The sequence below is a fragment of the Mesoplodon mirus genome, assembly GCF_964341445.2.
Source record: "Mesoplodon mirus genome assembly, chromosome: 11".
Lineage (NCBI taxonomy): Eukaryota > Metazoa > Chordata > Mammalia > Artiodactyla > Ziphiidae > Mesoplodon > Mesoplodon mirus.
Window position 1 is genome coordinate 59,798,753 of NC_138987.1, and position 26,974 is coordinate 59,825,726.

The 26,974-nt window shown below is 42.0% G+C and overlaps 1 protein-coding gene across 1 annotated transcript in view; it reads left to right on the forward strand.

The window, feature by feature from the left end:
- Positions 1–3,588: 3,588 nt before the first annotated feature.
- NCKAP1L (NCK associated protein 1 like) overlaps positions 3,589–26,974 on the forward strand; it is a gene marked incomplete at its 5' end in the record, with an annotated part of 45,629 nt that continues 22,243 nt past the window's right edge. Inside the window, 18 exons of the mRNA XM_082636455.1 lie at positions 3,589–3,690; positions 4,771–4,881; positions 5,905–5,997; positions 11,373–11,429; positions 11,935–12,077; positions 13,137–13,227; positions 13,318–13,455; positions 14,278–14,326; positions 14,422–14,578; positions 19,547–19,603; positions 19,895–19,991; positions 20,607–20,716; positions 20,889–21,021; positions 21,421–21,502; positions 21,683–21,741; positions 21,958–22,103; positions 24,377–24,509; positions 24,799–24,918. Of these exons, the coding sequence (XP_082492581.1) occupies positions 3,589–3,690; positions 4,771–4,881; positions 5,905–5,997; positions 11,373–11,429; positions 11,935–12,077; positions 13,137–13,227; positions 13,318–13,455; positions 14,278–14,326; positions 14,422–14,578; positions 19,547–19,603; positions 19,895–19,991; positions 20,607–20,716; positions 20,889–21,021; positions 21,421–21,502; positions 21,683–21,741; positions 21,958–22,103; positions 24,377–24,509; positions 24,799–24,918 (1,878 nt within the window). The remainder of the gene's footprint in view (positions 3,691–4,770; positions 4,882–5,904; positions 5,998–11,372; positions 11,430–11,934; positions 12,078–13,136; positions 13,228–13,317; positions 13,456–14,277; positions 14,327–14,421; positions 14,579–19,546; positions 19,604–19,894; positions 19,992–20,606; positions 20,717–20,888; positions 21,022–21,420; positions 21,503–21,682; positions 21,742–21,957; positions 22,104–24,376; positions 24,510–24,798; positions 24,919–26,974) is intronic.

Here is a 26,974-nt window from a genome sequence, read left to right on the forward strand (position 1 = left end):
TTAAAGTGACAGAGCCTTTGACCCCACTCCAGAACTGTTGTATTAGAATCTTCATGAATGGGGTCTGGCTAACTGTGGCTTTAAAAGAGTTCCACAGGGTATTCTGATTTGTAGCCAGGGTTACTAGACCCTGCTCTGGGGTAATTAAACTCCCCTTAGAAGTGTTCCTCCAGTTTCCAGCAGGACCTGACACATAATGTTTCCAGTGAAGTTCCTCTAGAGATTACCTGTTGGCATGATTAGTCTCATCTTTAAACCTGGCCTTTTTCTTTATGGGGTGCCAAATAGAATTCCACAGAAAGCAACATAAGCTCACTACATGCTAAAAAAATCAAAAATTTATATTTGGCGTTCCTAATCCAGTGTACCAGGTCTTGAGCCAAATATTTACATACACCACGTCATATAATTACTTGCACAGTTGTATGAGGGATTACTGCCATTGTATAGATTAGGAAACCAACTCAATGGTGGTAGATAGCTTAAAGTTACAAAGCTAGTAAGTGTTGATGTCATCAGGAACGACTTTTTCTTTTTTTAAAAAATAAATTTATTTATTTATTTATTTATTTTTGGCTGTATTGGGTCTTCACTTCTGTGTGTGGGCTTTCTCCAGTTGCGGAGCGGGGGCCACTCTTCATCGCGGTGCGCGGGCCTCTCACTGTCGCAGCCTCTCCCGTTGCAGAGCACAGGCTCCAGACGTGCAGTACAGGCTCAGTAGTTGTGGCTCACGGGCCCAGCCGCTCCGCGGCATGTGGGATCCTCCCGGACCGGGGCACGAACCCGTGTCCCCTGCACTGGCAGGCGGATTCTTAACCACTGCGCCACCAGGGAAGCCCCAGGAACGACTTTAAGTATCGGGAATCTGTCAGGCTCCTAGTAGTGGATAAAAGTTTTCCAAAATTGTCATTTCTGCTTGATAGTTTGTATTTTATCAGTGGCAATAAATACTGTCAGTTGTTTTCTCTGAAAAAAAAAAGCTAGCAAGTGCTTGAGTATCATTATTACTATTGTTTGATGTAATACATGTCAAGCGCTTAAAGTACCTGGTACATAGTAAATAACCAGGTCATCACTTTACATGCAGTAACTTAATTAATACACACAGTACTCCCAAGAGATAGGAACTATTAATATCATCTCAATTTTACAGACAGGGACACTGGATCAAAGCTGCTAAGTGATAGACTTGGGATGTGAACTCAAGCTATCTGGCTCTAGAACCTGGGATCCTAGCCTCTAAGTCATAAGGCTCAGTCCACTGTACTCAACTATTGAACCCAGAATTCTGTCTGATTCCAAAATGTAGGCTTTTCCCATATGCCAAGTACAGGCAAATAAGTGTTTCTAGGCTCTAGCAATCTTACAGTTCAGCTGAGGTGGCAGTATAATGTGAAATGGGCAATTAAAGGTAAAAACTAATTTAGGTGTAAAATATGTGCTATAGACCAAGTGCTGTAGGAGTTCAGCAAGGGCTGGACTTGAGATTGTTTGTGCTAGATCCAGAAGATTGACTGGGATTTGGGTCAGCAAGAGGGAAAGCATATATAAATGAGAAAGGCAGAAATGAAAAATGAACATAGGACACTGAGAACATGGTCCCCACTAAGCTGGTGAGTACATAATAGGGGAGCAGAGCATAAGATTGGCTTGGCATGGAGTGTCTTTAACAAAATTTTTTGGATGGGGATAAGAAATGCAAGTGAGAAAGATCCAAAAGGAACTATACTAACCCATAAGGAGGCTGCTGCTATACTGCTGGTCAGCTCCGTGGATATTGGTGTCTTACTGCCTGCCCTTTATTCTCCTCCATCAAGGTGAAAGACCAATAGAAACCTCACGGATCTCTTTAGTAGAACCTGAGTTTCGTTGGTAACAGCAGGTAATTCAAATATTTGGGGCCAATCTCACCTTATGCTAGGCCCATAGCCTTCTAGGGACTCAATTGCAGTAAATAAGCTGGAAGGAAGATTCTGTTTTCCGAAAATGCAAAGTCTACCTTAGAGATATTTGGAATTTTATTCCATCTTCTTGTTTATTTGAAAAGGTGTTAGAAAGGAGGTAGATATGAAGACAATTCTGTTTGATTTAGAATTTTCTGAGGACTTTCTGCTTTTTGCCTTGAAAGAAACTTGAAAGGGAGCTGATTTTCTTGAGTTAGGGAGTTAAGGCCTAACTCGGAGTGACAAAAATATTATAGTGCTAAAATTTATCTAGTCTTCTAAGATTTAAAGTCTGTCATTAATTTCCTCTTGTTAATCTCAGTTAATTTGGTTCTTCTTTTTTTTTTTTTTTGCGGTATGCAGGCCTCTCACTGTTGTGGCCTCTCCCGTTGCGGAGCACAGACTCCGGACGCGCAGGCTCAGCGGCCATGGCTCACGGGCCCAGCCGCTCCGCGGCATGTGGGATCCTCCTGGACCAGGGCACGAACCCGTGTCCCTTGCATTGGCAGGCGGACTCTCAACCACTGCGCCACCAGGGAAGCCCTTTGGTTCTTCTTTATGGAGCCTATTTCCCAGTTTAGTCTTAATAATTCAACAAATAAATCAGCATATTTATTGAGTGGCTATTGTGTCTAAGAGGTGGTGTTCTAGATAATTGTTTCTCAATATGTGTCCAATGGAACATTTGCACCAAAACCTCCTAGAGTACTTGTTAATGCACACTTCTAGACCCCACTGCAGACCTGCCAATCCTGAATCTCAGGAGACAGGGATTGATCTCAGTTTCTTAAGCACCTTTAAGAATCATTGTACTTAAGTGGTGGTTCTCAAACCTGGGAGAGCATTGAATTTAACCTGGAGGGCTTGTTAAAACAGAGTGCTGGATACTACCCCAGAGTTTTGGATTCAGTAGGTTTGGGGTGGGACCTGAGAATTTGCATGTCTGATAAGTTTCCAGGTGATGCTAATGTGACCACACTGAGAATCATTGTGCTAGGGGGATATAGAGAAGTGTTAGATACAATTCCTGTCATTAAGGAGCTTATGATGTAGTTGGGGAGATAAGACATATACTTAAAAATATAACAAGGAATACAGTGTTATATAATGTTTGACATTGAATGGGGTAGTTTGGAGGAGTTAGAATTTAATCTAGGCCCTAAAATGTGAATAGGCTTAAGGTTCAGGAGAGAATAACATAGGCATTCTTGATGGGGATATAAAAGAGGGAAAGTATATAGGTGGATGGGCCTGGGATGGTTGATACTTTTTGTCTGGTGTGGAGCTTTATATAGGGCACTAGTGGAAGGGTAAGGCCAAAAAGGTTGGTGGCAGCCTGTGAAGAGCCTTGAAAGCCTGCCCCTTTCCCCCACTTCCACACATTTTACAGTCTTACCAAAAATGCTGCACAGCTAGAAAGAGGAAGTCTCCCCTGCTGAGTGTGCAAGAGGAAGCACAGAAGATTCGGAGGGCCTGTGAGGTGTAATGACTGCTTTCAGCCATGAGCCAATTGTAGAGGCAACGGGAAGACCAGCGCACCAACCAGGCTGGGTGCCTCCGCCCAGAGGGTGTCACCACCCAAGCTGAAAGTGTTTGGGGAGATCAGGCATTGCTGTCTGGATGCTCCTCTCTCTCCGTGGCCATCATGTCTTTGACTTCTGCCTACCAGCATAAATTAGCAGAGAAGCTCACTATCCTGAATGACCGAGGTCAGGGGGTTCTCATCCGAATGTATAACATCAAGAAGGTAAGCATAAGCAAGTGGACTAGTACTGACTATTCCAGCAGTAGTAAGGCAGGGAACCCTGAGGCAGGTCCAGCCGTTAGGCTTGCTCCTCTTTCTCACTAGTTTAACTGGCCTTCAGTCACTCGGATTATGTAGGACAGCCAGTGCTGGGAGGCAGAAGCGGAGGCTTTTTTTCAGGGCTTCCGCCTTTCTTGGTATGAATCTCACCCCAACGAGGGTGTCTGCTTCCTGCTGGGGTTAGAGGTGGGATGGGAAATAACTGTGTTCCGGGTCTCCTGGATAAAAGTCTGGGTCTAGAATTCTGGGTCTTATTGTTTAGTGCTAGTCCCCCACACTCTGAAGACAGCCAAAGTTGGGTCCCTGGCAAAAACTTTTTCATGCAAGTACTTTCCCTAAAAGGAAAAAATAGATATGCTATTTGGATTCAAAAAAGAGTAGGTACCTTCTGAGGGACTTAGACTCTGAGACAGTTCTTGCTGTGGTTATATATATGTGTGTTTAGGGTAAGAACTTTGGAATTGGGAGAAGCTGGTGGCAAGAGGTGGGCTAGGGGCTGGGCCTAGTGAAGTTAAGAGATAAAGACGGGTGGGAGTGGGGAATTTCTGGAAGAGAAAATAGCGGACTTGGGGGAGGAGACTTTGGTGCATTTCATAATAAAACAAATCACTGGGGACATAGTTTCTCTGTCTCCATGCCCCCTATAAATGCCCTTTGGGATAGGATGCTTATATAATGGACATAATTGTGACACTGATTCTCCCACAGCGTCTAACTCCTGAGCAGCTGCTTTTCTCACTCCTTCCGGCTTCAGCTGAGGGGTGAGGAGAGAGCTTCCTCTTTGTGCCGGGCGAGCAGATGTTAAACTTTACCCAGCAAGACGAAATGCTGAGTTTACTTAGCTCTTCTGATAGTTGGCTTAATGTCCTGGAACTTGTTCCTGACCTGCTCTTATACTTTTATAATTAATTCCCAGATTCCCTTTCCCTAAGAGAGATTGTGTGAGAATGCATGATGCAGGAAGAGGTATGTTTCCAAGGAGCGGGAGAAAGGGTTGAAATATTGTGTTATTTATTTGTGCAGACTTGTTCAGACCCCAAATCCAAGCCCCCTTTCTTACTGGAAAAGTCCATGGAATCATCTCTCAAGTACATCAACAAGAAATTTCCCAACATAGATGTCCGAAACAGCACGGTGAGAATGCTGTCCCTCTTCTCTCCTTTCTCTGAAATAACTCTGTGCTTGGATGGTTCAAACTCTCTTTTGACTGCCTCTCTTTGAACTTGGCAGGGGATGGAGTAGCCTTCTTTTAGTTTTCCTAAGCTCAACCACAGGGCTTCAGGTTGTTGTAGTCTTAAGAATTCTGAGATAAGATGGGATTCTCCTAGGGTAAACTGGAGCAAAGCATTGCCCCTTTCTCCATTGTAAGATTCACAAGAACACTTTGTTCTTACCAAGAAAGACAGCTCTATCGATGAAGCAGTTGCATATATTTTATTGTTGTTCCTATTTCCCCTCAGTGTTTTCTCGGTTATTGCCTTAGAGTTATGTATCTAGTGTCATATGCCTTACTTCTCCCTTATTAAATGTTAGCCCTAGATTTCTTACCATCTTACCTATAGCATCTTCTCATTCAGCTTCTTTTGACTTTGATATGAATAATAAACCTCTTTAGCTGAAAGAGACCTTGAAATTTCCTCTCATTTCACACTCTATATCCAGTCAGGATTGCATGCAACCATCCTGCCTAGATAGAGAATAATCTCTGTTTAAAAACCTTCAGAGTCCGAAGACTTTCCAACTTCCTGTCAGTGTATTTTATTTTTATTTATTTATTTTTTTGCTGTGTTGGGTCTTTGTTTCTGTGCGAGGGCTTTCTCTAGTTGTGGCAAGCGGGGGCCACTCTTCATCGTGGTGCGCGGGCCTCTCACTATCGCGGCCTCTCCCGTTGCGGAGCACAGGCTCCAGACGCACAGGCTCAGTAGTTGTGGCTCGCGGGCCTAGTTGCTCCGCGGCATGTGGGATCCTCCCAGACCAGGGCTCGAACCCATGTGCCCTGCATTAGCAGGCAGATTCTCAACCACTGCGCCACCAGGGAAGCCCCTGTCAGTGTATTTTAATCCTCTTTAAGAATGTTTAAGGTACAACCCCTGTTCTTCTTGGGTTACTTTGATCAATTGTCGTCTTAATTTGTGTTTTTTATTTTGTTTCTCTCAGCAACATTTAGGACCAGTACATCGGGAAAAATCTGAGATAATTAGATTCCTCACCAACTACTACCAGTCATTTGTGGACGTTATGGAATTTCGGGTGAGCTCTCTCTAGCCCAGGTCCCCAATGTTTGGATGTTCTTTTATGTTCCTTTTTCCCGTTTCTTGAAAAAATAAGATGTATTGATATATGAAGGGATATCTAAGTTGTATTGTTAAATGAAAGTGAATGCAGAATAGTGTATGATACAATTTTATTTTTGTTTTAAAAGATACATAAACTTATATACACATAGTGTTAGTATATATATATATATATATATATATATGAAAGATTTGGAATATTTCACATTAAACTGTTAAAAATACCTGCCTTTGGGTGGATTATTATGATTGGCTTTAACTTATTGCACTATACATGTTTGTATTATTTGAGTTAAAATTTTAAGTATTCTTACCCAACAGTTTATTACAAATCTACTGAAAAATTTCAAGAATGGTACAATGAATATTGTTCTACTCTCCCCCTGGATGTCCTGATTTTTAGTATTTTGCCATGTTTGCTTACCTTTTTTTTTTCTTGAACCATTTGAGTTAGTTGCAGGCATCGTGACATTTCCCTCCCTGAATACTTTAGCATACATCTGCTAAGAGCAAGAATATTTTCTTACCTAACCTTAATACAATTATCGTACTCAGGAAATGTAAAATTGCTACAATGTTATAGTTAATATATAACCCATATTCATATTCCTCTAGTTGTCTCAAGGATCATACATTGAATTTATGATGTCATGTCTCTTAGTTGTCATGTTGCTTTAGTCTTTAATCTAGAATAGTTCTCAGCCTTATTTTGTCTTTCATGACACTGACCTTTTTGAAGCATCCAGACTAGTTATTTTTCAGAATTTCCCTCAATTTGGATTTGTCTAATTGTTAACAGTGTTTGGTGGCATAATACATGGATGATAAATTGAGTTTTAAACAATGAGCATATACTATTTTTGTAAACATAAACTGTGAAAAATTATTTAGTACAATGTTTTTGAAGGGCAGATCAATATAGTGTTTCAAAAGTCTTAAAAATATATACTTTTAGGGCTTCCCTGGTGGCACAGTGGTTGAGAGTCCGCCTGCCGATGCAGGGCACACAGGTTCGTGCCCCGGACCGGGAAGATCCCACATGCCGTGGAGCGGCTAGGCCCGTGAGCCATGGCCGCTGAGCCTGCGCGTCCGGAGCCTGTGCTCTGCAAATATATATATATATATATATATATACTTTTTTTAAAAATGATACTTAGAGACTGAGTATTTATTTATTTATTTATTTATTTAGAAGATTTTGGGGGTAGGAGTTTATTAACTTATTTATTTTTGCTGTGTTGGGTCTTTGTTTCTGTGCCAGGGCTTTTTCCAATTGTGGCAAGTGGGGGCCACTCTTCATCGCGGTGCGCGGGCCTCTCACTATCGCGGCCTCTCTTGTTGCGGAGCACAGGCTCCAGACGTGCAGGCTCAGTAGTTGTGGCTCACAGGCCCAGTTGGTCCGCGGCATGTGGGATCCTCCCAGGCCAGGGCCCGAACCCGTGTCCCCTGCATTAGCAAGCAGACTCTCAACTGCTGCACCACCAGGGAAGCCCCTAAAAGTATATACTTTTAAATGTAACAATTCTAATTCTAGAAATTTGTCTTAAGGAAACAATCAGAAGTGCAAAGGTATATGTACAAGAATGTACTCTGTTGCATTATTTATGATAGTGACAACTTGATAATTGATATATTCAAAAAATAGAGGCTTAGTTAAAAGTTCAGAGTATATGTCTATAAATGAATATTATACAGGTGTTAAAGATAACACATATTTATATTAATTGGCATGGAAAAATGCTCTTCACATGTTCTTTAGTATAAAAGCAAATTACAATGTAGCTTACGACAGGAGATGTCCCTAAAATGTATATTTACATAGATAAATATGCATATAAATAAGGTTGGAACTTCCTTACATAGTGAGATTATGAGTGGCTTTAAAAATAAATTGAGGGCTTCCCTGGTGGCACAGTGGTTGAGAGTCCGCCTGCTGATGCAGGGGACATGGGTTCATGCCCCGGTCCGGGAAGATTCCACATGCCGCGGAGCGGCTGGGCCCGTGAACCATGGCCGCTGAGCCTGCACGTCCGGAGCCTGTGCTCCGCGACGGGAGAGGCCACAACAGTGAGAGGCCCGCGTACCACATAAAATAAATAAATAAATAAATAAATAAATAGAAATTATGTTTGTATTTTCTAATTTTTCTGCAACGAACACCTATTATTTATATATTCAAGAAATAACACAAATTTTAGTCATCTGAGCCATTTAAGTTTGTGATGGTATTATAGTATTTCTTCAGATGGTACAAGAGTATGGGACTCTGCTTTGGGTGTCCTGTGTTTTCTCTAGGGAGCTAATCCAGGCTGTTCATTAGATCATGGAATGAAGAGAGAAGTTGGGACACGAAGACCGTAAGGTCTGAAGGAGGGTCAGGTCAGAGGTTAATTCATTTGGAATTGAGAGTAGTGATTAGGAAGAAGGTAGGCACTGGTGGAGGTAGTAGAAGAATGCTGGAAGCATATAGAAAGCCTATTACTAGAAAATTTGTCCAAAGGAGATTTAAGGATACCTCTGGTTGCTGCAGTGGTAAAGTTCTGAGCCCAAGGAACCTAGTATGCCTCATTCAGGGCAGGAAGGGAAACAGAGACACGGAGATATTGTGCATTGTAAAGTAGGTAGGCTCTGAATCAGACAGACCTGGTTTTAAATCTCAGCTTTATCACTTACAAACTGTATGGCTTTAGACAAGAAACTCTTTGACTCCCAGTTTCTTTATCTATAAAAGGGGAAATGAGATTTACTACATGGGGTATTTGTGAGAATTAAATGAGATAACACATTGAAAACATCTAGTACAGTGTTTAGCATATAATAAAGTAATAGGCCAAGCAGATGTTAAATCCATTCCCTTCTGATTCTGTCTTTACAGTATAGTGACACTGGTTGTATGAGAGGTTGAAAGCAAACATCAGTTATATCTTATATCCCTTGGGAACTGGGTTGCAGGAAGGAGTTGTAGACAGGCCCTCCCAGCAAAGGAGGCAGCATAGACCTAGACAGAGGTCTTGAGATCATGTAGTATATACAGAAGATCATGGCCTCCGGGTTCTAATTCTGATACTTTGCCTTACTAGTTTTGTGATCTTTGGGGAGTTTCTTCACTGCTCTTAGCCTCAGTTTCCCCATATGTTACTTTAGATACAGCCTTTTGGGGAAGGTAACTTGGAAACATTTTTCCCCATACATTTAATAAGTTTGCAAATGTATACACCTGTGTAACAACTGCCACAAAGTACAGAAAATTAGGGCTTCCCTGGTGGCGCAGTGGTTGAGAGTCCGCCTGCCGATGCAGGGGACACGGGTTCGTGCCCCGGTCCGGGAGGATCCCACATGCCGCGGAGCAGCTGGGCCCGTGAGCCATGGCCACTGAGCCTGCGCGTCTGGAGCCTGTGCTCCGCAGTGGGAGAGGCCACAACAGTGAGAGGCCCACGTATCGCAAAAAAAAAAAAAAAAAAGTACAGAAAATTACCAGCAACCCAAAGCTTCCCTGCACCTTTTTTTCCTCAGTCCATCCCTACCTCCCTGACTCCTGGCCCCAGGCAACCACTGGTCTGCTTTCCAGATTAGGTTTTTCTTTTTCAGGGGTTCATATATATAATTAGAATCTATATAGCATGTTTTCTTTTGTGTCTGGCTTCCTTCACTCAGCATGTTTTTAAGATTTGTTTATGTTTCATGATTCATTTCCTATTTTTGCTGAGCACTATTTCACTGTATGGATACAATCTGTTTATCCACTTACCTGTTGATGGACTTTTGGGTTGTGTCCAGTTTTTGGCCATTATGCACAAGTTGCCATAAACATTTGAGTACAAATCATTTTTCATTTCACTTGGGTAAATAATCTAGAAGTTGAATTGCTAAATCATATGGTATGTATATGTTTAATTTTATAAGAAACTGCCAAACATTTTTTCCAAAGTCATGGTTCCATTTTCCCTTCCCGTCAGCAATATATTAGTGTTCCAGTTGCTCCACATTCTCATCAACACTTGCTTTTAGTCATTCTTCTTTTGTTGTTTTTTGGCCGTGCCAAACAGTTTTCAGAATCTTAGTTCCCTGAACAGGGATTGAACCTGGGCCACTGAAGTGATAGCGCCAAGTCCTAACCTCTGGACCACCAGGGAACTCCCGAATTTTAGTCATTCTGATGGGTGTGTAGTGATATCTTCTTGTGATTTTAATTTGCATTTCCCTGATGACTAATATTATTGGGCGTCTTTTCATGTGCTTGTTCATCATTTTTATATTTTTAATTGTAAAGAACCTGTTCAAATCTTTTGGCAACGTATTTTAAAAATAAAAATATATATACCCTTTGATCTAGCAGTTCCACTTTTGTAGAAATGAAAGTACCAATGTGCAGTGGATAGGGCCAGGAATTGGAACAAAGCAAACACTCATCAGTGGGAAAAAGGCTGAATGAATTGGCCATACCATGGGCTAATACGCAGCCATTAATAAGAAGTACATTAGTGCTCTACCAGATGACTTGAGGAATTTTAGCAGGTAAGGTTGAATAAGAAAAGTAAAATGATAAGAACAGTGTAATATTATCTCAAAATTTTAACACAAATGATTTTCAAAAAGACCCCTCTCTCTCTTTTTCTCCCTATCTAATAGGATTATATAAATAGGATGAAAATTAAGAAAGGACATACCAGGTTGTTAAACTGGTTTACCTGAGGGTTGGGCAGGATGGAGGGTGGGTGCTGATGTTGCGGGGAGGGACGTGTCCACAGTAAAACTGCATATTTATTTAGGTAAAATTATGTATGAAAAGAAAAAGAATCCCTCTTACACTGAAATGAGGTTAAATGAAGTTTATGCAACTTACCTAGTAAATACTTAGTACATAGTAGGTGATCAGTAAACAGAAACATGTAGAAAGTTGGGTAGTTTTCCCATTTGTTAATGATTAACTTCTGAGAATAAGAGACAGAATCGAAGAACAGACTGATTTGGGGATTCATCAATAAAAATGTGTCTGATTTTTGGTATTTTAGGAACAGCCTATCAGATGGTCTGCATCTTGTAACCTTTTTCTGTGGAGGAAGGGGGCACTGGGATGATAATATCAGGGAAAGTGTGCATAATGTAGTAGTGACTTGTGCCTGTGGAGACATGGGCATCCAGTAGGGTAGCCTGATAGGGGCCCATGGACAGCTTACGGAGGAGGAACTCCCTCTACTCAGCAACCCTCTCTTGTGTTATTCAGTGGCTTTCTAGGACCTCCAAGGGAGAGAACCTTCCCCTCAAATTCTGGTAGTACATGTCATCTTCTCTTTATTCTTTATTCATTCTCATCTCTGATTCTACCCCCAGGATCATGTATATGAACTTCTCAACACGATTGATGCCTGCCAGTGCCATTTTGATATTGTAAGATTCTTGGCAATTCTCTTCTATCCTAGAGCCACGGAAATTGTCTCTGTTGGGACAGTGTGGGGTGAGATGGGACTGGAGGAATGGCTCTTCCCCCAGGACTATAATATAATATATATAATATAATATATACTGTATAATGAATGAATGGCTATTAATTCCAGGGCTATAATTCTTTTGTAAAAATGTTGAAGTTAAAGTGTATTTACATGTTAAGCAGATCAGCAGTGTGATTTATTTAATCCAGAATTCACATAAAAATCTTCTTATTCTACCTCCTCCAACCTCTAAATGTCACCTTATTTCCTGGCCTCCTTATATCTTGAGCTCACTTTTAGCTCCTGAATTTTGTTAAAATTTTCTCCTTCTGAATTTGCAGTCTTGTCAGTTTCTCCTTCTAAATAGGTCTTTCCAGAGTCTGTTTATCGCTGTCTGGAATGGTTGGGGAAATAGTGGTTAATAGGCCTTGCTGTTCTTGGGTTCCTATGTATTTTCCTTGTAGAATCTCAACTTTGACTTCACTCGGAGTTACCTGGACTTGATAGTGACCTATACCTCAGTTATTTTACTTCTGTCACGGATTGAGGATCGACGGGTGCTCATTGGCGTGTACAACTGTGCCCATGAGATGCTGCATGGACATAGGTGAGTTGAGATATACAAAATGAAGAATCTCATACATGGCGCTATGAGGTAAAGGTGGATACAAGAGAAATAGATGGCATGCTTTCTCATGTGAGAATCTATAATCTATATGATAACCCAGGCAAAATAAAACAATTCCACTGTCTCTAATGAGTTTTTAATCCTGGGCTGGCTGCCACTCTGTTTTTTTTGTTGTTGTTGTTTTGTTTTTTGCGGTACGCGGGCCTCTCACTGTTGTGGCCTCTCCTGTTGTGGAGCACAGGCTCCGGACGTGCAGGCTCAGCGGCCATGGCTCACGGGCCCAGCCGCTCCGCGGCATGTGGGATCCTCCCGGACCGGGGCATGAACCCGTGTCCCCTGCATCAGCAGGCGGGCTCTCAACCACTGCACCACCAGGGAAGCCCATGCCACTCTGCTTTTGAGGTTATTGCAAAAGGCAAAGAAAATTCTTTTTAATATTGGTAGGAATAATATTAGTAAAGTTAAAGCCATTAGAGGTGAGTAATGTATGAAAATACATTTGGAGCCAAATATAAATGGATTTTGGATTATCTGCAATTCTTTGCCTTTCCATTAGTGCAAATAAAAGTATTTAAGGGCTGAAAAAAATAAAGACCAGAGGGATCAGAGTGGGCTGTGGAACATTGTTCTATGTATGATGTGTATTCCCATGTGCCTACATGAATACCTAGGCACATGACTTACCATTCGCTTTGAATGTATATATATTCTTTTGGGTTGTATACAGATTTGGGTCCAGCCATATTACTTGATTTTATGACTAATAAATATGAATTTATAGAATACCTATCATGCGTCCAACCTTATTTCAGGTGCTTATAAGGAAGAAACTTTCATGGACCAGCCCCAAGTAATGTGATTCTGTCTTAGTTATACCTGGGCCTGGAGTGAGTTATCTGTATATGTAATTCACAGTTTAGTATCTTTGGAGGTGGTGGAGAATACCAGACTATGTACACATCGTTATCCTATATGCAAACATGAGAGTTTACGTCATGTTTAAGGGAGGGCTGTAACTCCTTTTTCCTATGCTTCCAGTGACCCCAGTTTTGCCCGTCTGGGTCAGATGGTCTTGGAGTATGACCACCCTCTGAAGAAGCTGACAGAGGAGTTTGGGCCTCACACAAAGGCAAGTTTCTTGAGAGAGTGGAGAATTCCTCAGGCAGAAGTATGTTGTCCCCATCATTGACATTGAAGATTCATTTGTTTTTCTCCACAGGCTGTGAGTGGAGCCCTGCTTTCTTTGCACTTTCTGTTTGTCCGAAGGAACCAGGGGGCTGAGCAGTGGCGTAGTGCCCAGCTTCTAAGTCTCATCAGCACCCCTGCAGCCATGATTAACCCTGCTAATTCAGACACAGTGAGTTCCCTTTTCCTCTTGTCAGTGGAAGCATTCTCTTTCCAAGGCCATCTCTTTAGAGGGTGCTTCTTTTCAGGAAATATCAGCCCTAAGAGTGCTTTAGCCCTCTTCTAGGATATACCTCTGAGTTGATCGCCTCTTGTGGCTAAAAAAAATCATAGTTGGGTTGGTTGGGTTGGAGCTTTTCTTTGGACCAGGATTAGTGTGTGCCTGCCCACAGAAGGAATTTAATAAATGTTCATAGAATGAATGAATGGATGAAACTGAGTCATTAGGCGCCTATTCAGCCCAGCAGGAACTTGAGCATAGATGTCAATTAATTAACAAATGTTTTTATTCAACCACTATCAGCCCAAGGTCCTTGCTTCAAAGAATTTATAATCTAGTAGGAAGATATGCCATGTATTCATAAAAATACAACTGACGGTACAAGAGTATGAGAAGCACCAAACAAGTGATGTATACTTTACATGGTAAAAGAATCCAAGGGAGAGGGAAATCATGAGATTTTGAGTATTACTCTCCTGAATTGTTGAAGAGAAGTTATGTCAAACCATTTGTTTGTCCTCACTTCCAGTCCAAGTTCCTTTTTCTTTTCTCAACTATATTCTTTTTTCCTCACTCCACTTCTAGTGCCTCACCTCCATTATTGGCAGGTTTCCCAGATATTGGCCTATCAAAGTGCCCTTATCCAGTCTGGTAAAATAAAAGTTGGTTTTGATACTCAAATTCTAGCTTAACTGCCCTTGTCTTGACTGCCTTAGTCTTTAGCGTAGACCAAGTTAAATAACTGCTAGACCATCTCTGCCTCTCTTCTCATAGATGGCTTGTGAGTACCTGTCTGTGGAAGTGATGGAGCGCTGGATTGTCAGTAAGTTTTGTGGGATGAGGTGGGAACAGACATAGCATGTTATATGGAGATCAGATTCTAAAAGCCTTCCTCTGCACTGTTTTACCCACCCACAGTTGGGTTTCTTCTTTGTCACGGGTGCCTCAACTCCAATAGCCAGTGCCAGAAGCTGTGGAAGCTGTGTCTGCAGGGTTCCCTGTACATCACCCTCATACGGGAAGATGTGCTGCAAGTGCACAAGGTCACCGAGGATCTGTTTAGCGGTTTGAAAGGGTGAGATATGAGGTCCCAGCTAATCTTCTTTAGGGATTTTTAGCCCCTCCTGACATCCTTTTCTAGTCTCCATAAGTGTCCCAAGTACAGGTGTTAAGGAATAATTCTAATTATTGAAGAAATGTTTATTGAATACATTCTATTTACTAGGTGCTTCACTTGATACATTAGTTAATAAGATAGCATAGAGGTTAAGATAATGGATTCTGAAACCAGATTACCTGTGTTTGAATTCCAGCTCTACCACTTACTGGCTATGTGATCTTGAGCAAGTTACTTAGCTTCTCTATGCCATGCCTCGATTTGTCTATAAATAAAAATAGTACTTCTCTATGACCTACCTCATAGGGTTGTTATGAGGAATGAAAGAGTAGCTATTTATAAAGCATGTAGAAAAGTGCCTGGTACTTTGTAAGTGCAGTATATGTGCTTATTAAATAAAAAAAGACAGAATCTCTGCTCTCAAAGGGCTTGCAAATTAGTGAAAAATAGATAAACTGTTGTGATATAATAAGGGATTATGATGTATAAACCTAAAGTGCTTTAGAAGGATACTTAAACTGGCCCTGGAGGATCCAGGAAAACCTGGAGACAGATAGACCTGAAGAATTAAACAGGGAAAGCGTGTGTGTGTGTGTGCGCGTGCGCGCGCTGGAGTGGTGGGGGTGGGGATGGAAAGGCAGGGAAGTTGCTTAAGGCAGAGAAAGATACTTTAGGCAGAGAAACTATCAAGATTTCGAGGCAAAAGGGAGCATGGCAAGTTCTAAGAAATTCATATAGCCCAGGTTACAAAAATGAAGATGTTGTCAAGAGACAGATTTGGAGAGGTAAGTTGGGGCCTTGGATGTCCTGTCATGGGGTTTGAGCCTGTTCTAAAAAGCCTAGGGAGGGACTTCCCTGGTGGCGCAGCGGTTAAGAATCTGCCTGCCAGTGCAGGGAACACGGGTTTGATCCCTGGTCTGGGAAGATCCCACATGCCGCGGAGCAACTACTGAACCTATGCTCTAGAGCCCGTGTGCCACAACTACTGAGCCCGTGCGCCACAACTACTGAGCCCGCGTGCCTAGAACCTGTGCTCCACAGCAAGAGAAGCCACCACAATGAGAAGCCCGCGCACCGCAACGAAGAGTAGCCGCGCACTGCAACGAAGAGTAGCCCCCACTCGCCGCAACTAGAGAAAGCTCGCGCGCAGCAACGAAGACCCAATGCAGCCAAAAATAAATAAATAAGTTTATTTTAAAAAAAAGGGATAGGGAGCCACTGAGTGATTTTTCTTTTTTAAAAAAATAAATAAATTTATTTATTTGTTTATTGACTGCGTTGGGTCTTCGTTGCTGCGTGCAGGCTTTTCTCTAGTTGCGGCGAGCGGGGGCTACTCTTCGTTGCGGTGCGTGGGCTTCTCACTGCGGTGGCTTCTCTTGTTGCGGAGCACAGGCTCTAGGCGCAAGGGCTACAGTAGTTGTGGTGTGCGGGCTCAGTAGTTGTGGCTCGCAGGCTCTAGAGTGCAGGCTCAGTTGTTGTGGTGCTCGGGCTTAGGTGCTCCGCGGTATGTGGGATCTTCCTGGACCAGGTCTCGAATCCGTGTCCCCTGCATTGGCAGGCAGATTCTTAACCACTGTGCCACCAGGGAGGTCCCCACTGAGTGATTTTTAAACAGGGGAGTGACATAATCATATTTGCATTTTAGAAAAAGTCACTCTGGCTGCAGGGAAGAAAAGAAGTTAGGTGGAAAAAAACTAGAAGCAGGATTAATTAAGTAAATTAGGAGGAATTGAGGATGAAGTCAAGGTTTCTGGATTGGATACTTGGTATTCCTTAAGATAAAGAACATATGATAAAAGCTGGTTTGTGGGGGAAAGGTTGTGAATTCAGTTTTAAGCAGTTTGAATTTGAAGTATTTGTAGCACAGTGAAGTTAGATGTAGACCTCTTACCTTGTGATTGTGGAACTTAGGAGCGAGATCTGGATTCAGATAAAGATTGGCAAAATGATAATCAAAGCCATGGGAGTAGGTGAGATTACTCACGGAGAATGTGTGGAGTGGGAAGAGACTGGGGTAGAACCTCTGAGAACGTTGAAATTTAAGGGCCAGCAGAGGCAGAGAAATCAGTGAGAGGTGCTGAGAAGAAGAATAACAGAGGCAAGGGAAGAAGACATGCTAAGAAGAAAGGACCAGTTATCTATAAATATGTTAGATGATGTTGGGAGGTCAAATAAAATGAGGACAGGAAAATGTTCATTGAATTTGGCTGTAAAGATGGTCTTAGTCCCCTTCTTGTGGATAACGTCAGTTGAGTGCTGAGGTCAAAACCTGGATTGCAGTGGGTTTAGGACCAAATGGGAGATAAGGAATTTAGTAAGTAACTCTTTCATGAAGTTTGATCTTGAAGGGAAGAATAGAGACAGAGCTATAATGAGAAGGAGGTGTGGGATTAAGGAAGGGGTCAAATACCTTTATTATCTTTGTAGTTGCAAAACTAACACCAGAAATGTGAAAAATACAAAGAGGAAGTTGACTACAGTCTCACTTCCCAGAATAGTTTGGTGCATGTCCTCCAGATGCTTGTGTATATATATGAACATGTAAAGGTGTGCATATATTTTCAACCTTATATAAGCAATTGATAAAAAGCAATGGATCCACATTCTACATTATATTCTTTTTTTTTTTTTGACTGCGTTGGGCCTTTGTTTGCACGCGGGCTTTCTCTAGTTGCTGCGAGTGGGGAATACTCCTTGTTGCGGTGCCCGTGGTTCTCATTGCGGTGGTTTCTCGTTGCAGAGCATAGGCTCTAGGCGCGTGGGCTCAGTAGTTGTGGCTCACGGGCTCTAGAATATAGGCTCAGTAGTTGTGGCACACGGGCTTAATTGCTCCACGGCATGTGGGATTTTCCCGGACCCGGGCTCGAACCTGTGTCCCCTGCATTGGTAGACGGATTCCTAACCACTGTGCTACCAGGGAAGCCCCTCTACATTATATTCTGAAGTTGTTTTTTTTTTTTTTTTACTTACTGTATTTTGGATATCTTTGCGTATCAGTCTATAGAGACTTATTCTTTTTAACAGTCAAACAGTATTTCATTATGTGGTTGTAACATAATTTATTTACCCAATCCACTATTGATGGACATTTGAAGTGTTCCCTCTCTCCCTCCTTTTTTTTTTTTTTTAAAAAAAACCTTTACAAACAATGTTGAAATGAACATCCTTAGACATATATCTTTGTGAACATTTCTATAGGGTAAATTCTTACAAGTGGAATTGCTGGGGTAAAGGATATGCATATTTCAAATTTTAATAGCTCTTCCCAAATTGTCCTCCAAACAGATGTATTATCTACCATCTATGAGAATACTTATTCCTCATACTCTCAACAACTGAGTGTTGTTAAAAATTCATTGCCAGATTTAAGAGAGAGTAAATCTAAGATTAATAATTAGAAGTTACAGGAGGTAAATAGATACAGATATATAGAAAAACTTTCTAACGATTACCGCTTCTGGGGAATGGAAGGGATGTTTGAAGCGTGTGTTGTTCCCCATCACTAAGAACAACACTAACATGTAAGATTTATAGTTTAGGGAGTTCTTTGACATAAATGATCTAGTTTGATCTTCATGTTACTTATACTCAGGTATATGTTTAATATATTCTTTTTTTTTTTTTTTTTGGCTGCACCACACGGCATGCGGGATCTTAGTTCCCTGACCAGGGATCAAACCCGTGCCCCCCTGCAGTGGAAGTGCCGAGTCCTAACCACTAGACCGCCAGGGAAGTCCCAATATCTTCTTTTATAAATGAGAAAATAGAGGCTCAGTTTCAGTGTCACTCAGTTAATAAGAGATAGAATTAGGAAATCACTCCAGATTTTTGGACTCTTAATCCTCTCACTTTCCATCATACCACGTAGAGGATGAAATAATTACCCACCAGGAATGCTGTGGAGTTGAATCCTGATTTGATTAAGATACTTTCCAACTCTAAATTTCTTTGATTCTGTGCTAAGCTCAATAAGGGGTGGTTTGGAGAAGAGAAACGAAAGGTTATAAATTCGACTAATGTGGTGGCAACAGATGCAGGACAAGAGAAGACAGATATAAGGGACATAGGGAGCATAGAGCCTAAAGCAGTGTGGGACTTTTGAGCATGGGTCACTAGTTGAAAAAAAGAAATATGGTCAGGAGAGTCAAATGTTACGGAGAAACAAAGAACAATGAAAAGGCCATCTAATTTGGTGATTCAAAAGTTGATGGTGACCTTAGAGAGAGCAGTTTGTTTAGTGTCTAAGGTCATATGGACTTCAAGGGTCAGTGAAAGGTGAGGTGAAAAAGACTAAAGGTATCTCTCTGGAGGAGTTTGGTGGTGTGGGAGAATGAGCAAAGTTCAGTAGATTGTCAGGGTCAAGCAGGGTCCTTTTAGAATAAGGGAGGCTTATTGGGAGAAGAGAATAAACCAGTGGAGAGAGAGAGAGATTGAAGTGACAAAAGGGTAACTGATAAGGTTAAATTCTAAGAGGAGGTGGGTGGGAATGGGACCCAGGGGAGAGCTGGAGTAACTACTTTTACTTGAGAGCAGGGCCTGTGTCATATTTATGCACTGCTTCTTTGTATTTCCCTCAAACCTGGAAGAGTACTTCGGCTTGAAGGTGTCAAGGCAGGAGCACAGGACAAGAAATCTAGTCCCAGCTTTGCCATTAAAACCCTATGTGACCTTGAGAAAGTCAGTTTTCTTCTGCAGGTATTATTTTCTTTATCTGCAAAATAATGATGAGAACTAGATAATCTCTAAGCTCTATGAGTCTCTTGTTAATAGGTCAGGGTAAAAAGTTAGGTTTGGAAAGATCCTGATGGTGAAGGCTGCCCATGCTCCCTGCAGGCTGTAATTTGGAATCTCTGAGGACTGGGAAGGTGGGACGAGGCCTTTAGCTGGTGGTATGGCCAACCCTTCTGTGTGTATGTCAATCCTCAGGTATGGCAAGCGAGTGGCAGACATAAAGGAAAGCAAGGAACATGCAATTGCAAACAGGTAAAGGCGGGGAATGAGCTCTTCCAGAGGGGATGGAATAGGAATCTCTCCTGAGATTGTTCTCTCCTCTCCTTGTTCTCACCCAAGTTTCTGTACAGCCTTATTGTCTCAACCCAAGAACTTCCAGCTGCTCCACAGATTCTTGTGTTTCCTTACCAGGTCTAACTGTGGCATTGAACCTTCCTCCTAGCTGACACCCCTTCCTAAATGCAGCTGTCTTCTGCACTGCCTTTGGAAGATTTTTAAGGGTGGATGAGGCAATATTCTCTAGTTTCCACTTTCTTTCCTCAGTGGCCAGTTTCACTCTCAAAGGCGTCAATTTCTGCGGATGGCTGTGAAGGAGCTGGAGACTGTGTTAACCGATGAACCAGGACTACTGGGTCCCAAGGCAAGAGAAAGAAACGTTGGGAGGGGGACGATGTTCAATGATAAAAGACTCCTATGTGGGCGATGACTTGGCATTCATGAGTTTTTGTATTTCTGAGTTTTTTGTTCTGTTTGTGTATGTATATGCTGATTCCCTTGAATCTTCTTAGAGTACCCTAAAACTTCTTGTATCTCTTTTTTGGGCACTATCATAGTATATCATATATTATAGCTATTTGTGTACTTATCCTCTATTTGACTGTGAACTAATTGAAGACAGATAGTTTTTTGTGAGTCTCTGTGTTTAATATTGGATACCACTGTTGGTATGGTTACACAGTTGTATCCATATGCGTATTTTCATGATAGTTTTCTCTGTGCTTTGAAATCCATTTTTTTTTTTTTTTCGGTACGTGGGCCTCTCACTGTTGTGGCCTCTCCCGTTGCGGAGCACAGGCTCCGGACGCGCAGGCTCAGCGGGCCCAGCTGCTCCGCGGCATGTGGGATCCTCCCAGACCGGGGCACGAACTCGCGTCCCCTGCACTGGCAGGCGGACTCTCAACCACTGCGCCACCAGGGAAGCCCTGAAATCCATTTTTAAAGTTGAAAATTCTCATAGTCCCTGTCCCCTCCTTAGGCCCTTTTTGCTTTCATGGCCCTGTCCTTCATTCGTGATGAGGTCACTTGGCTGGTTCGCCACACAGAAAATGTCACCAAGACGAAGACACCTGAGGACTACGCTGACTCGTTAGTACTTGACATGGTTAAGAATCTTGACCTTAGATGGACTGGGAAAATGGACGGGGGGGACATCAAATGACTTCGGGAGGTCTCAGTTTCTGCCCTGTTGTCGCTGTCTTTGTTTTGGGTCAGGTTTTCAGTCTCATACAGCTCTCTGTTCTCATCCTTGACTTTGTAGGAGCATTGCAGAACTGCTTTTCTTGTTGGAGGAGATTAGGGCTCTGGTCCGAAGACACATCAAGGTGATAGAGCAATACCACCTTCAGTACCTGGCCAGATTTGATGCTCTTGTGCTCAGTGACATCATTCAAGTATGTTTAATTGATGATACTTTGGAAATTTTGGGGTGATCCCTGGTCATTTTCCCCTGGGGGCCACCCTAGCTGAATCTCATGTTCTGTAGATTGTGTGTCAAAAAGCCCGATTTTCCCCTCTACGTTTGTTAAAATTAAAAAAAGGACTAATAATCTTAGCAATTTTTTTCCCCAAGTGAAGCTGCATAGAAATAGGAGAGAAGAGTAAAGGGCAGTTGGGTGTTAGCACGGCCGGGAACTCAGGGAGTTTCCTCCGTGTCCTGTTTGGTTCTTTCTCTTTGCTTGTGGCACTTGGCAGCTCTTTCTACCTTCATGCACTGACTGAGCCTTGTGGTCCCTGTTTCTCTCCTGGTGGAGCTTATACCTCCTTGACGGTAACTCCACCTTCTCTTTTAGAACCTGTCTGTGTGTCCTGAGGAGGAGTCCATCATAATGTCCTCATTCGTCAATACTCTCTCCTCTCTGAATCTCAAACAAGGTAACTGGAGGGAATTGGAGGAGGAAGAGTGAGGGCAAACATCTTTTTTTCTAGAAATATTGATCTCTTGAGCCAAGGAATAGCCAAGATGACTTTGAAGAGGACCTATTATACCATTCCATGCAGCTGGATGGAGGTGCTGTTTTATTATTTCCTTTTAAACTTCTATTTTTCTTGCAGTTGATAATGGAGAAAAATTTGAATTTTCTGGATTGAGGCTGGACTGGTTCCGTCTACAGGTAGGTCTGTTTCTGTTAATGGTCCCCCATTCTCAAGGTTTTTTCTCCCTCACAATCCCTTCTCTTTCTAACTCCTAAGCTCTGCTGTATGGAATGATTCAACACTGAAAACTGCTGATTGGACAGGACAAATACCAGCCAAACTGTAGTCCCAAGGCTGGGAGTCTTTTTCATTTATCTTGTTTTTCTCCACCCTTTTCCGAACTCCAACCATAGGCGTATACCAGTGTGGCTAAGGCTCCCCTGCACCTGCACGAGAACCCTGACTTAGCCAAGGTGATGAACCTCATTGTCTTTCACTCTCAAATGCTGGACTCAGTAGAGAATATGCTGGTGGAAACTTCTGATTTATCTACTTTCTGGTATGTCCTGACTCAGAGCTCTTTATCAATTGACCCGACCTCTTGCCTGGCCTCTGTGGAGGACTCTAATTCCCCCAGATATACGGGAAAGGCTTGTTTTCTTTGAGATCTCTTTAAAGATGGTTGCTCAAACTCCACAGCTTCTTCTTTCCGGCTTTTATCAAGTGGTAGGAATTTGAAGCTGATTCCCTTTTGTGTTGGCTTTCTTTAGAAAAGCCATTTGGACTTTACACAGCCTTCTCTTCTCTGGGATAATTCATTGATTGTCTTTTCCTCATGGTTATATGTGGAACTTGCTCCTTCTTTTTATTCTTGGGACATTGTGATTTAAAAGAGACATGGAAAACTTGGAAGTTTAGTGGAGAGGACTGAAAATAATTGGGAGGGCTGGGGAACAGGGTCTTAGGGAATGCAAATGAGTTTGTCTTCCTTGGGTAACATTCGGCCTTTACTAAGTGACCACTGTTGTTCATAACTCTACCCTTTGAGAGATCAAACACACAACACAATATGTTGGCTCTGCTCTCTGCATTCAGTGTGAGTGGGGAGGTATAATACCCATATGTGAAAAGGACATCAACATAATAATGGCAAATGTGCATGATGTTGAGAGAATACAGGGTTGAGGAAAGATCAGTCTCATGAAATTAATCAGAGAAAGTTTTCTGGAGCCTGAGTGTCAAATTTTGAGAGAGATGTGAATTAGTAATACTGAGGGACTTCTAAATCAGGGCCCAAATCATGCAGAGGTTCTGAGGGAGGAATAGCAAATTTTGTACAAGAAAAGGGAAGGAGGTATTATTGGGTTGGCCAAAAGGTTCCTTCGGTTTTTAACGTAAAAATGAAAGACACATTTTTCATTTTCACTAAGAACTTTACTGAACAACGTTTTAACTCTTTTGTTCCACTACCTTCTGCCATTTTTCAGGCAGCTTCATAATTCCATCTTCCCAAAACTTTTTATCTTTTTGAGCAAAGAACTGTTTCAGGTGCCTTTTACAGTCTTCCAGGGAATTGAAATTCTCTCCATGAAGAGGATTTTTTAAAGACCAAAATAAATGGAAATCGAAGGTGCAATGCTGCAGGTGGATCAGAACTTCCCGGCCAAGCTGTAACCGTTTTTGTCTGGTCATCAAAGAAACATGTGGTCTTGCGTTATCCTGATGGAAGATTATGCGTTTTCTGTTGACTAATTCCGGACGCTTTTCGTTGAGTGCTGCTTTCAGTTGATCTAACTGGGAGCAGTACTTGTTGGAATTAATCATTTGGTTTTCCAGAAGGAGCTCATTATAGAGGACCCTCTTCCAGTCCCACCATATGCACATCACCTTCTTTTGATGAAGCCCGGCCTTTGGTGTGGTTGGTGGTGGTTCGTTTCGCTTGCCCCACGATCTCTTCCGTTCCACATTATTGTACAGTATCCACTTTTCATCGCTCTTCACAATTTGTTTTAAAAATGGAACTTTTTTTATGTTTAAGTAGAGAATCACATGTGGAAATATGGTCAAGGAGGTTTTTTTCTTGCTTAAGTTATGTGGAACCCAAACATCAAAGCGATTAATGTAACCAAGCTGGTGCAAATGATTTTCAGCACTTGATTTGGATATTTTGAGTATGCCGGCTATCTCCCGCGTGGTATAACATTGATTGTTCTCAATTGATGTCTCAATTTGATCGCTATCAACTTCAACTGGTCTACCCGACCATGGAGCGTTGTCCAGCAAGAAATCTCCAGCAAGAAACTTCGCAAATCACTTTTGACAACTTTAAGCAGTCACAGCACCTTCTCAATGTACTGCACAAATCTTTTTCTGCGTTTCAGTTGCGCTTTTACCTTTCTTGAAATAATAAAACATAATATGCCAAAAATGTTGCTTTTTTCCTCTCATCTTCAATACTAAAATGGCTACACAAAAATTCACCAATTTTGATACATTTTTTTTAAAGGCATGCTGATATGACAGCTGTCACAATACAGTCTAACAGAAGTTGTTTCGAATGAAGTTAAAGACAACTAAGTGCTACTAGAGCCATCTTACGGAAAAAAACCAGATGAACTTTTTGGCCAACCCAATACTAACCTGTCCTGGGATCCAGTAAAAAAGTCTGAAGGGGTTGAGTTTCTTGGGTTCCCGTCTACCTTAAGGGTAGGAAAATTAAGGAGGGAGGGGTGAATATCAATAAATATTTGTTGAAAGAATGAATATTCTCTCTATCTCAAAGGGACCAGCTCCTAAACCCAGGTTGTAAGTGTCCTTCCCCCTTTTCCGCAGCTTTCATCTTCGTACATTTGAGAAGATGTTTGCTATGACCCTGGAGGAACCTGCCATGTTGCGTTATGCCATTGCTTTTCCCCTGATTTGTGCTCACTTTGTCCATTGCACTCACGAGATGTGCCCAGAGGAGGTGAGTACCCTGAACTCCAAACCCTGTCATCTCTTTAATCACATCTCATTCTTATTCCCCCAAAACACAATTCCAAGGGTTGATTTTGGTCCCAGGAAGGGTACAAACATAGGTATCTGATGCAAGTCCCTAAATGTCTCAGCTTTATGTAGAATGTGTACTCTCTCTGGGTCTCATTTTCTTCTTCTGTGGGAGTGGGTGGCTCAGGCTGGGGCTCAGAACAGTATTATGAGGAAGAAGTGGTTGTCCTGGTGATGACAGTTTCTTCCTTGGGTCCTCTTTCCCAAAGTACCCCCACCTGAAGAACCATGGTCTTCATCACTGCAACTCCTTCCTGGAAGAGTTGGCCAAGCAGACCAGCAACTGTGTCCTGGAGGTCTGTGCTGAACAGCGAAACCTGAGTGAGCAGGTAGGCTCAGCCCTCTCTCTGTTTCAGTCTGCCCTCTGCAGTCCCTTGGTGCCTTCCCCTCTATCTACCTTTATCTTCTTCTCAAACACCAAGTTCTCTAACCCTTTCAGGTAGGGCTAGGGCTTTTGTGTACATGAGTTTATGGCAGGCTTCTTTTTTTAGTGTAGTCCCATCTCAGTCTTTACTCCCTTGGGACTTAATAGAGGTGTCTAAAAATACTCTAATTTGAACAGCTGCACTGAAACAAAATCTGTGCTTTCATTTGAAGTGTTCCAAGAGATGAGTTAACTTTCTAATTTACTTCCCCTCCTCTCTCTGCCCTGTGTACACATACTTAGAACAGTGGCCCCAGATCACCTGTCTTGTCTCACCTTTCTGTCCATCTGCACCCTAATCTGTAGCTATCTGAACATTTTCAGGCACCTCCTTTGTGTTTATCCTCAGGGCTGCTTTTGTGTCTTTTTTTTTTTTTTTTGAGGAGTCAACCTTCCTGATTTTATTAGTATTTTGAATTATGTTAATGAATGTTAATATTGAATCACTAATTCAACATACTTCACCATCATAGTGTTATTCTTCACTTTGCTTCTGGATTCTGTATGCTGATTTTCAGCTGGAAATTTCTGCTTTGCTTTTGTGTCTTTGTCTGTTGTTTTCCCCTCCCCTCCATTGACTGACTCATAGCACCCGGTCATGATTAGCTCAGCCTAAGTTTATAGGAAATTTGAAAATGAAGAACTTGTTCCTCTGTTGCCCTGGATTCTTTCAGGTTTCCTAGACTACCCACCCTTCCTGGGTTTGAGTCAGGCTTTGTGGCAACTTTGGTAGGAGGGGAGTCAGGTTGTGTGCGTGTGCGTGCGTGTGTGTACATATGCACAGTTATATTACTTAACCTTTCCATTTTCTCATACGTAAAATGGAGATAAAAATAGTTTCTCTTTATTTTTTTTAATTTTTGGCTGTGTTGGGTCTTTGTTACCGCGTGTGGGCTTTCTCTAGTTGTGGTGAACGGGGACTACTCTTCATTGCGGTTTGTGGGCTTCTCATTGTGGTGGCTTCTCTTGTTGCAGAGCATGGGCCCTAGAGTGCACGGGCTTCAGTAGTTGTGGCGCACGGGCTCAGTAGTTGTGGCACGCAGGCTCAGTAGTTGTGGCACACAGGCTTAGTTGCTCTGTGGCATGTGGGAGCCTCCTGGACCAGGGATCGAACCTGTGTCCTCTGCATTGACAGGAGGATTCTTAACCACTGTGCCACCAGGGAAGTCCAAAAATAGTTTCTTAAAAGAAGTATCATAAAGGTGAAATGAAATAGCATATGTTAAATATTTGGTATGCAATTCTCAATAGATGTTAGCTGCTATATTATTTGGTATTTATTGGGCACTAAGCCCTGTGCTGGGTTTTTGGGATGGGGTCCCAGAAGGAAAGGTACACAATTCCTCCCCTTGGGGAATGTCCCAATTTAAGGGAGAAAGGTGTACAAATACACGTTTGAAAGAAATTTTAATAATTAATGCAAAGAAGATATGTAAATAAGTACAATTATGGGTATATTCATTGCTCAACTTGAATACCTACTACATGCAAAGGACACAGTTAAAGATATTTGCTCAGGGCTGTATCAGGGTTGACTAAAACATTATGTATTATTTTCACACACACCAAAACTTTTGCAAATGAGTACTGACCCCTCCAAAGTTATCATTTTGAATAAATAGTGATGTTGCCATTACTAATAGAGTTGCATTTTGGGAACTACTTTCAGAATCTACCACAGACAGCTTTGCATGGTTTCAAGGTTGATGCACCTTTGCCCATCAAGGTAGACTTGATTTTTTGGAAACAGTAGAAGCTTGGATTTAAAAAAAAACAAGTGTGACTATTAAGTAAGAAAACCAGTTTTCTCATGGCTGCTATCATGCTCTAAGAGTAATTCCAAATGAAGAGATGTATGGAAGGAAAGAGAGGGAAAGGCAGAATGAGAAAAGAACAGACCATAAGGGAGGGACCTATTTATAACTGCTAGATGGATTACTTGGCAGTTTTAGGAACGAATC